Source organism: Lissotriton helveticus, chromosome 1_1 (assembly GCF_964261635.1).
Source record: "Lissotriton helveticus chromosome 1_1, aLisHel1.1, whole genome shotgun sequence".
In the NCBI taxonomy this organism is placed as follows: domain Eukaryota; kingdom Metazoa; phylum Chordata; class Amphibia; order Caudata; family Salamandridae; genus Lissotriton; species Lissotriton helveticus.
This window is the reverse complement of record NC_136057.1, coordinates 708,849,690-708,861,710: the sequence shown is the minus strand read 5'-3', so window position 1 is coordinate 708,861,710 and position 12,021 is coordinate 708,849,690. Positions and strand designations below refer to the sequence as shown.

Below are 12,021 nucleotides of genomic sequence, written 5' to 3'. Positions count from 1 at the left end.
GTTTCCCTTAAAAGAATAGCAAATACTGAATAATCCAACAAACTACCACTTCAGGAAGATGAAACATAAGTTTATTTAATTTCAGAACTGAAGACAAATAGAACAGAGTTTCCAAATCATGGAATGTGCAAATAATGCTTACTTTAAAACTTCTGTGTATCCTTTAGCAGCAGCTACATGAAGTGCTGTACCTCCGGATTTTGCATGTCGGACATCGTTTATGTTGCCACTATTGAGCCACTGTCGTGCATCGCGAAGCATGATTCTTTCTTCCTCTTTTCTAGCTGCTTCTACATCAACACCTGAATAAAAGATTGTGAGATTCATTCTTCGTTACTGGCTGTTTGGAAGTCATTAATAATGCAAGTTTAATGTATTCAATAAAATAAAAACTTTAGGTGCAAACTTTCAATTACCTACACATACATACATTTCAACTTGTATGCTATCAATTTGTTTGTATTGCAGAATGATTCGTCTTATGCACATATCAGGGTATTTCGCCACTAGGAGAGCAATAAACAAAAGAAAATCTTAACTAGCAGTAGAGGTTCTCAAATTAGTATAACTACTCAGCTTGAGTGTGGGCTGACCTGTGGTGCGCTGGGCTGCTTCGTGATCTAGCGCTGAATTTGGACCCTTGTCTGCTCCTGGGGACGCGGCTCTGCTGAGGGAGCAGCCGCCGTCGGAAGAAGGACCTGCCCTTACCGCCCACACCGCTGCGGGACTGCGAGGCAGTCTCACACCTGAAGCCTCTTCCCGCAGCGGCCCCGCCTCCCCCTTCATATAGGGGTTTAAAATCATTCTACTCGTCTCGCGCAGAGGGACGCACGCGGGACGAGGCTCGAGACGAAGCCCGGGCTAAGGGCGGGCCCTCTAAGGCCAGAGTAGGCTGGGCTGGGCCTTTCCCTTAACATCTGCAGTACAGTGACCCGTACCCTGTCACTCGTTGGATATGTCGACAGAAGAGGAAATACCCGGGAAGAAAGGAAGTCTACGCAATGGGTCCTTGGTTAATTATTTTCCCAGGTGCGGAGTGAGGGTGATAAGGACTCTAGCTTAGCTGAGCGTAGGGCTGAGCGGCGTCGCTCAGTTGAGAGCATGAAACATAGGCCCCTCATAGACAGTACCCCTCTTGCTTTAACTCGGGAGGGGGGCCCACTAGATTTGAGTGGGGATAATGCTAGTCAAGAAGGTGTTCCCCTTTTGTTTCGTGATTTTGCATCCACACCTAGTTCGCCCTCGGATAACATCATATCTGTTTCCCCTACTCCCAGCCCAGGTTGCATCTCTGGCACTGCCAAGCTTAGGAATCAGAAACCTAAGCATTTTGTTGCTGCCCAGATCCACTGCCCTCCACCTAGTAAAAAAAGGAGGAAACTAAGGGTGGCACTAGGCAAAGCTAAAACCCTGCATACTGATTTTGGTAAAGGGCAAAACACCCTCAATTTAATTGAGACTACCCTAGCAGAAGGGTCTGATGTTCCACCCGCTGTTGTATTACCACTGGCAAATAGTTCACCTGAAGCAGCTGTACAGGCCGTGATTCCTGACAGCATTGCTGGGGTTAAAGCACCAGTTATTCCATCGCCCCCCACAACAATAGGGAATTTGGAGTTTTTGCTGAGATCTCTCCTTTTACCTATTAATGAGTCTATTAAAAAGGTTGAAATTAGACTGACCATACTGGAGACTGCTATTAATAGCATGGTTACCCTGACCAAAGCCCAGGGGAGTGGGGTGGTGCATCCCACACCTCTGACCAAACCCCCCACTACTATTATTCCCAATACCCTAACTGCCCAGTCTCAGCCGGCCAAAAATAATATACAACCCCCGGGTAGGGTCCCCCTTCCCTCCCAACATCTATTGCCCCCTAATCAGTTAAACACACCAGCAATACAAACGGGTAGCGACCCCAAAAAACTAGCCCCAAAGGCCCCGACAAGTAATAACCAAAACGGCCAAGGGGAAGGTAGATACACTAGAGCCCCAAGGAAAAAGGTGCCACAAGTGGAGATTCCCCCTGAAGCAGTGCCCTTTGTGGTGGTCTTGTCTGGGGTCCCCCCGTTAGCAGAAAATAAAAAGGAGGGATATGTTGATCTTAAAAATAAAATCATCCATTGGCAGAGAACATATAGGCCGATAGCACCCAATATAGATGGGGATATAGTTCATGTTAGGCGGATTAATTGGCTGGGGAGCAGAACTAAAGATTTAGAGGGGGACCTAGTGGTGATTAACTTTAGAGACCCCAGGGCAGTAGATTACATCCTAAATTGGCCACCTGGAAACGGGGAAACTCGTATCATCCCCCGGGCCCTAACGCATTTCTATCCCAGGACAGAGGCCATTCCTCCTGAATATCCAAACAAGTTCCAACCCTACAGGCCAACCTCTATCTTGCCTTATAATAACAATTATCCCCAGTATGGGCAACACTTTGCACTGGTGGCTGATCAGCACTCTGCCTGGTCCACGGTGCCCCATAGACACACGATGAACCACGTCACTAGGATGGAACATTTAAGACCCTTTACCCCCTTGGACACTTACAATCGGTTCTCGCAGCTCTCTGGGCTGGGAGATTGCGATTGAAGTTTAGCGCCCAGGGGGGAGAGATGTGACCTCCCTGGTAAGGAGGCCCTAAGACCCCGTGGCAGTACAGACACAGGGCAAGTTAGTCCACCCCTATCCCAAATTGCCATTACTTACACCATTACTGAGGCTTCCCCGTCAGCCGAGTCTATGGTCTGCATGGCCAGCTGCCCGGCAAACCCTATTCCCTTGGCCCAGGAGGGGGGTAGTGGCATGACCATAGCGGATATTGAGGGAATGAATAAGGGGGTTCATACTAAAGTGCCCAAGGGTAGACGGGTAATAAACCTTCTATCATGGAACGTTGCGGGGTTAAAAAGGAAGTTAGATATACCAGAATGGCACTCATTCATCGAGAAGTTCGATGTTTGCCTGTTTCAGGAAACCTGGAGCCTTTTACCCCTATGTAAATCAGGATACACTACCCATTTTTTGCCAGCAGTAAGTAAAGGGAAGGGCAGACCGGCGGGAGGCCTCATGGTATGGATTAAACTAGACCTAGACTGGGAGGTCACACGCCATAATTTGGAGTGTAGTGATATACTCCATCTCTCCTCTAGAGGAAACGCGGTGGGAAGTAGGCTTGATCTATTTAACGTTTATGCCAGAGGGACACCTGGGGACACCGCCTCTTCAATTTTAACAGCCCTGGATTTAGCCTTAGTTAACTGCCCTTTATCAGCAAAAATCATCGTGGGGGGTGATTTCAATTGTACGTTTGAACCCCTCCTTGGAGATGACCCCTTGGGTATTGAAGTTGAAGATTCAAAATGGTCTATCCCAACCCTCTCCCTGCCCCCTATTAGAAAATGGTCAGCTAGAGCAATTCAAATCAACGCATTAACTAGGGACCATAAGTTAAGAGCCCTCAATGGCAGGACTATATCCGACCGGGCAGGGGCACTGACCTTCAACAGACTTACTGGGCCGTCCCGAATTGACTACATCCTAATGGATGTTAGTTTATGGGCAGACCTTATTGACATGGAGGTGCTCCCAAGTCAGGATAGTGACCACAATCCCCTGTGTTGTAAGTTTAATTGGGGCATCTTTAAAGACAGGAGGGTGAATGCCCCCTTAAAGACAACCAAAGAGATCATCCCATGTAATAACAACCGCAGATTGAAATGGGACAAGGCTAACCTGAAGGAGGATGACCTAGGGACCATCAAATCCCTGGTAGAGGGCTTGTATTTTGATCTGAAGGCCTGGGATTGTGAAAACCAGACTACTATGCTCCCGCACTCTTTCCTTGACTCAGCTTATAAAGCTACAATAGAACACGTTAGTCAATTTTTTACCTTGAAAGGAAAAAGTCATAGGGAAACTACCATACCCCCCACCTCAAATAAACCTTGGTATACAGACCAGTGTAAGGGTAGTAGGAAAAATCTGACAAATGCCCTGCTTTCTAGGGATCCCTTGCTGGTTAGAGCGGCCAGGAGGGACTACCTGAAAGCATTATCGCTGGCCAAACGAGAGTGGGAGGAACAGCATTGGCTTGACCTAGCCAATGCTGTGAGTAGAAGGAACCCGAATCTTTTTTGGGATCTGATTAACAGAGCCAGGCAGGGGAAATTACAACCATTAGCAACGCACATAACCAGTCAGCAATGGTTTATTCACTTTTCTTCCCTATATGGAGGTAACGAAGAGTCTGACAGCCCCGGGGCAGCTAGTTTTGGTGCTGGGGATACCTCAGGAGTGGATGATCTTCCATTTACGACCACCGAAGTAGTGGTGGCGATCAGACATCTAACCCCTAAGAAGGCAGCCGGTCCGGATGGGCTCCCTGGGGATCTGCTGATTGCGGAACCATTGGCTTGGGCCAATTTAATCGCCACAATTATGAACTTGATTACAAGGGGACATCAGGTGCCAGATTCTTGGAAGGGGGCGGAGGTGGTAACAGTATTTAAGAAGGGGGCAAGAGATGATCCTGCGAACTACAGACCTATCAGTTTGATAGATATAATCCAGAAAGTGGTCGGCAGGGTCATCATTTCAAGGGTAGGCGACTGGATGGAGGAGGCTAGCATTCTCTCCCACCTCCAAGCGGGCTTCAGAAGAAAGGTAGGCACGATGGACCAGGTCTTTCGCTTTTTTGTTATCTATTGGAAGGCAGTCACCATCAAGAAAGGTAGTCTATATATGGCCTTCATAGATCTCAAGACGGCGTTTGACCTGGTCCCCCGTGCTAAATTATGGGAGATCCTAGGAGAGATGGGTTTTCCAAGTAGACTTCTGAGTTTAATTGTAAAGCTCCACGAGGGGAATTATGCGAGGGTCAGATGGGGATCCCAGGGACAGTTAACGGACAGGATCCCTGTGAGGAGAGGAGTACGCCAGGGCTGTGTTATGGCCCGACCCTTTTCTCCCTATTCGTGAATGGAGTGGTGGACCATCTGAAAGGGGAAGAGTCGGATGCCCCATCCCTGGCGGGGGAAAGAATCCCCACTTTACTCTTCGCCGATGACACCTTACTGATATCCAAATCCCCAGGGGGCCTGCAAAAACTCTTGAACCGATTCAGTTCCTTCTGTACTAATAGAGGTTTAACCATCAACACCTCGAAAACTAAACTGATGGCATTTTCCCCCTCCAAGAGGTTTAAAAACAACTTCTTGCTTAATGGGGCCCCCCTTGAGTTGGTCAATTCATTCGACTATCTTGGTGTCCGGATAAATAGTCGAATGACCTGGAAGGACCACCTGGCCAAAATGTTACTCAGCCACCAAAGAGTATCTGGGGTGACTGAGGGTGCTCCGCGAGTCAAGTAGTAAACCTGTCTCCCCGGCCATGGCGATTTACGATGGTCAAATTCTTCCGGCGGCTTTATATGGCTCCGAGCTCTGGGGGTTCGAAAATGTTACAGATCTCGCCACAGCGGAAAATAATTTTTTGAGGAAGGTGGTGGCTCTTCCTGTTTCCACCCCACTCATCCCCCTGAGATTAGATCTGGGCAGAAGAGCCCTAAAGGATCTGGTGAGGCTACGCCCATTGCTCTTCTGGACCCGTTTAAGAAGAACTGAGGAGCTTGCAAATTATGCTGCAGGGCTGGACGATCTTCTTCTGTTGGACTCGGGGAAAAAAATAGGATGGCTGAACAATGTGAGAGACCTGGTGCATAAATTAGGTCTAAGGGATGCTTGGGAGTCCCAAATGCCGCCACCCAAGGATGTGATCAAAAAGCTATATTGGGACTGGGTACAGAGCGAAGCACTGAGTTGTTTGGATGGGGGCTCACTCACGGATCAATTTCTGCTAATTAAATGGGTGAAAAAACTGGAACCCTTCCTCGACCTGATCACTAAACCTCTAGACAGAGCGCTATATCTAAAACTGAGATATGGGACTCTGCCGGTGTACGACTTCACGTCGAGGTGGTCCTCCCTGCGTTCGTGCCCTGGTTGTGCAGCACCAAAGGAGACTGTGGCCCACCTATTCTTTGCCTGCCCCGCTTATAAAGTGGCCCGGAAATGCTGGCTGAAACCTGTATGTAGGGAGCTGGGGCGTCATAGTCAGGCACTACGTGTACTTTCTACTGATTCTTCATCTTCCTTTATGACATGTGGGGTGGCAAAATTTTTGGGCAGTGCGTGGGTGACGCGCTCCCGGTTATTGAAACTGCATTCTAGGGTACCAACGGTCTGATGTATGTAACCGCTCGTAGCAAACCAGTGACTGTGGTGCATTCCTTTCTTTATATGTCGTATTCTTTATAGTTTTAACCGGAGAAATGTAAATTTTATAATGTTTACGTACTCTTTTATGGTGATCAAATTACCGAATAAAGATTTTACAGTTACAGTATAACTAGATTCCCCTACGACTTGACCCGGTCTGATCAGCTAGATGGTGAATTATGTCTCAGTTCTTTTATTTGATTAATTTAGGTGTAGTAAGAACAGTCTACATTACCAATATGAAGCATTATATAATGGTATTTCATACTTTCAAGAACCAGGAACAGTTTCAAGCCTCTGACATCCTAGAACTGATCATGTATTCCTCTGGTCAGTCGACGCAGCTGCAGTTAGCTCATTCACAGGAGTAGGGCTGGGGAGTGGGCTGCGGAAAAGTCACACCATGCTCAATTTCTGGTCCTGAAGCTCACAAATGGCTACGAATCTCAAGGTTTGGCAGAGAAGCTATCAGGATGGACCTATAGACATTCAAGAATGAGGCCACACTTAGTATGCAACTTCTCTGAATATCGTGCCCTGTTCATGCTTTCTACGTGCTACTTTATGATCCTGCTGGAGTACCTTATAAAAAAGCTGCAGTAAATTGTAAGCCAGGGACACTCAGGCCCGTCAAGCTCCGATGTTGATTACCTGCAATAGTCCTAGGCACAGTCCCTTTAATGTTTTGCAGATGGAGCCCTTGGATAAAAGAGTAGTTGCGTGAACCAAACTGTACTCAAGAGTTTAAGTCAGTAAACTGAGAGAACAGTTTTTTTACGTTGCTCTTTGCCACGGCTAGTGGATTGTAGACTAGAAGGAGTTTCAGTGACAATTCCTAGAGCACATTTAACATGATGTGTCTAAGTGAAACATTTAGTAGAAAAGCAGCACTGCAGTAATTTAATGCCAAAGAGGTGAAGAGAAGCATATAAAAAATGCAAGCTGTGAAGAGGAGCATACGAAAAACACCAGCATATCTTTACTGTTCCTAAATTTGTTTGTGAAAGATGCTGGCATACCCTGAAAAAGTCCAAATACCCCAAAATCAGTCTGGGGCAGCTTGTGTGCACGTTCAGACGGATCCAGGGCATGGCAGTTTGGGATGTGTGGTAAATAAATAAATAATACCTCTATTTTTGACTAGATATAACAATAACAGATAGCTCAATAAATAAGAGTCAAGATTCGAGGTAGTAGGAGTTTGCAGGTTTAATACAGCATAAAGGACAGGAACAGGACAACCTGCACGGGCAAGATCTGGGATGGCTAGCCAACAGGGGGGCCCCGACAGCTGTCGGGCAGGAGCTGGAATGAGCGCGCTGCCTTTTAATAACAGTACACAAGTATATATAGTTAAAACAATTGCATTACAATACATACAGTAGGCGTAACAGTGGGTGGGGCCTGTAACAGTCGCGAGAGATAAGGAAGAAAGGAGGTGTAACAAGAGGCGTGAACAGGGCGTATACATAGACATGTGATGTAAACGTAACAGAATATGTCACAAATGGGGCGGAAACATGGAGGGGGCTACCTAAGGAGCCGGGACCTCTAACCTAGTGGTGCGCGCAAGCTGGCAATGACGTGTAACTAGGGAGAAGCTGGGGGCTATGACTTCTGAGCTAGAAGGAGAGACGAAAGTCTGGAGAGTCAAAGCGACATGTACCTAAACACTATCTAGTATCTGATGTTTAGAGAACATGTTGATAGAATCCAAAAGTTATCAGGGTAAAGGCTAACAGATACTAAGACTGGTGCATGCATTATTCTACATGTAGTGTGTGTTGAGGAATATTAAATGACCATAAATACAGTATTTCTCTCAAATGGAGACGTAAAGGCTAGACGATGACTGAAACTATTGATGCGATTCAGTAGCTTAGGAATGCAGAGAAGGAGGGCTGGACTGATAACTAGAATCATAACATACTCTTGGCAGACTGGCAGGCAGAGTCAGGCCGAGCCGGGCACTGTGAGGCAGGAAGTAAGTGAAGGGTCAGGGATACAGGTGGGGGCTGTATCGCTCCTCAGCGAGGGTTCAGGAGACAGGAGCTGAATCTGAGTCCGGGCCCTTTTGAGGCCTAGAAACGGGGATTTTATAATGAAATAACGTGCACACTGAGAAACGTGGCAACGTAACTTTACATAGGCCTGATGCTCGTTGTATTCACGAAAACTAGGAACTGGCATACTAGAGATGGACACAGCTGTAATTGCGTCTTTAATCGATCATGGGGAATACATATGCATATTAATCGTGCACATATAACATAACATGGGGAACACGTAGGGACACAGAACATGGCAAAATTTACTTTTCCACAGATGAATGGTTCCTAATGGTGCAGGACCGAGGTTGATTTGCACTTGGCTGATTTCTGTCTGAGGTGAGGCATGGGGGCATACAATCAACCAACTGGATTGTGGTCCAAAGTAATTACCAGTGGCTGAGATTATTTCAAGCAATTCATGCATCAGTTTTTTGTTTTCCTCCATGTCATACCTTTAGAAGCCACCAACTAACTATCTACTTGAAAGAAGAAACATGATCTTAGACAACTAAATGCTGTAATAACAAGCATTGGAAATGCAATAGGTCTCGCATTAGGAAAGTTTGAGCTATTGGTCTTATAAATTACATTTTTTTTTATTTATGTATTTGTTAAAATAGCTAAATTAATAGCTCTGTCATTTACAATGCCAATAGTTATAACTTTCGCAAATGTGACACCTATAGCATTTGTAATGCAACATGTTTTTTATTTACGTGACTTAGATGTATTAATATTACAAATAACAATGGCTTTTATTTTTTTTGTTAAATTGTTAAATACTGTATTTAATTTGTAATGGCAATAGCTTAAACTTTTGTAAATAACTTTTGTGAAGATTATATTCAGGGTTTTTTATTGTGACGAAAATCCAAGAACAGAAGTGAAATATTAACATCTTTTTTGTGATTTGTAATAAGGCTTGAAAGCTTAAAAACAGCTTGAAACAGTGTCGCCTGTCGTGAACTGAGGGCTATAACTCACTGTGTAATGCACTATGTAAAGGCGACCACAAAATACAGAAACTGTGAATTGAACTTTACAGGTTTGAAATTTAAATGATTCCTTTCTGAGGCCGTACATAAATAATTCATATGTGGGAAAGAAGGGTGGTGGTTGGTGTGGTGTGCATGTATAATAGAGATTGTTTGGAATGAATACCGGGAACGCAGCAATTAATTTGAACCGGTGGTTTCCAGGGCTCAGTACGGGCACTTTATTCTCAGTGTCGGCGCTAATGACAGTTCACACATGGTGGCGCTGTCTGTTTAATTATAAGATGAGAGCAACAACAGTATTTAATAATTCAAAATACATTGAAAATGGCAATTGAGACTATTCCATGCCATTCGTATTGGAAGTCCTGGAATAGTTTGAATTGTTAGCCTTGTAACATTGCAATGTGTTGTAGTTGTACTGGTACTTTTATTGGCAGTGCAGGCTGCAGTGGCATCCAAAGAAGGGCCCTGACACTTACTTTTTTTTCAAATATAAATTACGCACTAGTTTCAATAACAATATAGAATTATGCAGAAAAGGAGGCATCTGTGTAAATTTAAGATGATACAGGGGAAGCAGCGAGGAGAGTGCTCTGATTGTGGAAAACAAGCAGCAAGGAGAGAGAGAGAGAGAGAGAGACAGAGAAAGAGAGGGAGTGGGGGAGAGAGAAAGAGAGTGGGAAAGAAAGAAAGAGTGGGAGAGAGAGAGAGTGGGAGAAAGAGAGAGAGTGTGAGAGAGAGCCAGTGGGAGAATGGGAAAGAGAAAAAGAGAGAGAGAGTGGGAGAGAGAGAGTGGGAGAGAAAGAAAGAGAGTTTGGGAGACAGGGAGAGAAAGAGAGGGAGAGAGAGAAAGAGAGAGTGGGAGAAAGAGAGGGAGAGTGGGTCAGAGAGAAAGGAAGAGAGAGGTTGGAAGGGAGAGAAAATGAGAGAGTGGGAGAGAGAGAGAAAGAAAGAGGGTGGGAGGGAGAGATCGAGGAAGAGAGAGTGAGAGAGAGAAAGAGAGAGTGGGAGAGAGAGTGGGAGAAAGAGAGAGAGTGAGAGTGAGAGAGAGAGAAAGAGAGGGTGGGAGGGAGAGAGCGAGGAAGAGAGAGTGAGAGAGAAAGAGAGAGAGTGGGAGAGAGAGGAAGAGTGAGAGAGATAGAGAAAGAGAGAGAAAGAATGAAAGTAAAATAGAAAGGAGAGAGGAGAGACGCAATGAGGGACAGAGAGAGACAAAGGGACAACGAATTTGCGTGAGATAGAGGTAGAAGAGAGAGAGACAGAGTGAGAGATAGAATAGAGAGTACAGAGGAAGATGTTGTTGCTTCTTTGCGCCTGTCTATCACAAAGCATGGGGCCAGATCAGGCCTCAGGAATGGAGTGGCAGTTTTTGCAGTCTGGATGAAATAGCTACGCCTGCACCCTTTGATCGCTGGTGCACGGGAGTATCAGATCTGAGCTGAGACTTTACTCTGGAATATATTTGTTCATTTTGTCCCGGTTTTTAGATCCCGATCTTTACATTCAGATATAATTACAGCAATATTTCATGCACTTTGTCTCCGCACTTCAAGGATAGCAGTGGTGATTTGATGCATCTGATATTTGAAGGCACTTTTTATTCAGATGGTTCCAGGAGACGACGTTGGTATTGTGTGAGATTTCTTCTAATTTTGAACAGGGGTCGCATCGCACTAATCCCGGTCTCAGAGATGAGGAGAACCTCAGGTATCTGACCGGTGACAAGATCATTCATGAGTGAACTATCGGTTCTGAGACATAGAACAGAAGGAGAGCCAAGATAGCGCTGTTGGTCAGAGTGCACGGGTGCATTTGAACGGCGCTATGCGCAGGGCATGGCCGTGCCTGTGAAAGATGACAAACAGGTGACAAGATCATTCATGAGTGAACTATCGGTTCTGAGACATAGAACAGAAGGAGAGCCAAGATAGCGCTGTTGGTCAGAGTGCACGGGTGCATTTGAACGGCGCTATGCGCAGGGCATGGCCGTGCCTGTGAAAGATGACAAACAAGCAGATCATAGATGGAATCGAAGCTGTACCGAGGTGGGGGCTAAAGGAAACCAAAAGAAGTGAACAGTTGCAAAGGGACAACAAATACAGTCAGATGAAGGGCAGGGCGACAAACAAGAAAGGAAACAAGACGGAGGGCATTGCTGTGGGGAGGGGGGGAGGAGAAATGCACACGGCGGGCAGGGGAGGGGGCGGAGCGGGGAGAGCAGCATGAGGGTGTGAAGCAGCCGGGGCCTTTGAAGTGAAGCTAAGCTTCACTTCAAAGGTGTGGGAGGAGTGTGGCTTTGGGAACAGATGGCGATTTGATGATGTGCACGCGCATTTTAGGTCAATGCGCTTGCGCATTGACCTAAAAGCGCACGGGCACAGCACCAAATCGCCACAGTTAGTTAAACTTTGTTTAAAGCCCTATAGTCTCGCTTCTCTCAATGCGCATGCGCATTGATAGGTCACGAGACCTAAAAATATCCTATCTATCTGGGGGGCGCAGCCAAACCTGCAGCCAAGATGGCCGCTCGCTTTTGAAGCTACAGAGAGATGTGCCCGCATTGGTGCTGATTCCACCGCAATCCTGCTAATGTGAGCCCCCTGCAGCTGCTGCCCTCGGACCCAGTGAGCCCTGTCATCCGCACCTCGCCAGTGGAGGCCCATCGACAACAGGGGTCAAGGGCCAGCC

General features: G+C 46.2%; 1 protein-coding gene across 8 annotated transcripts in view; it reads right to left on the bottom strand.

The window, feature by feature from the left end:
- Positions 1-12,021, bottom strand: part of PPP1R12A (protein phosphatase 1 regulatory subunit 12A) — a 1,571,083-nt gene that overhangs the window by 1,062,094 nt on the left and 496,968 nt on the right. For all 8 annotated transcript variants that reach the window (XR_013606928.1, XM_078674242.1, XM_078674241.1 and 5 more), the window contains exon 4: positions 143-302. Coding sequence is in view for 7 of the 8 variants with exons in the window: in XM_078674242.1 (XP_078530368.1) it covers positions 143-302 (160 nt within the window). In the remaining variant the exon portion in view is untranslated. The remainder of the gene's footprint in view (positions 1-142; positions 303-12,021) is intronic.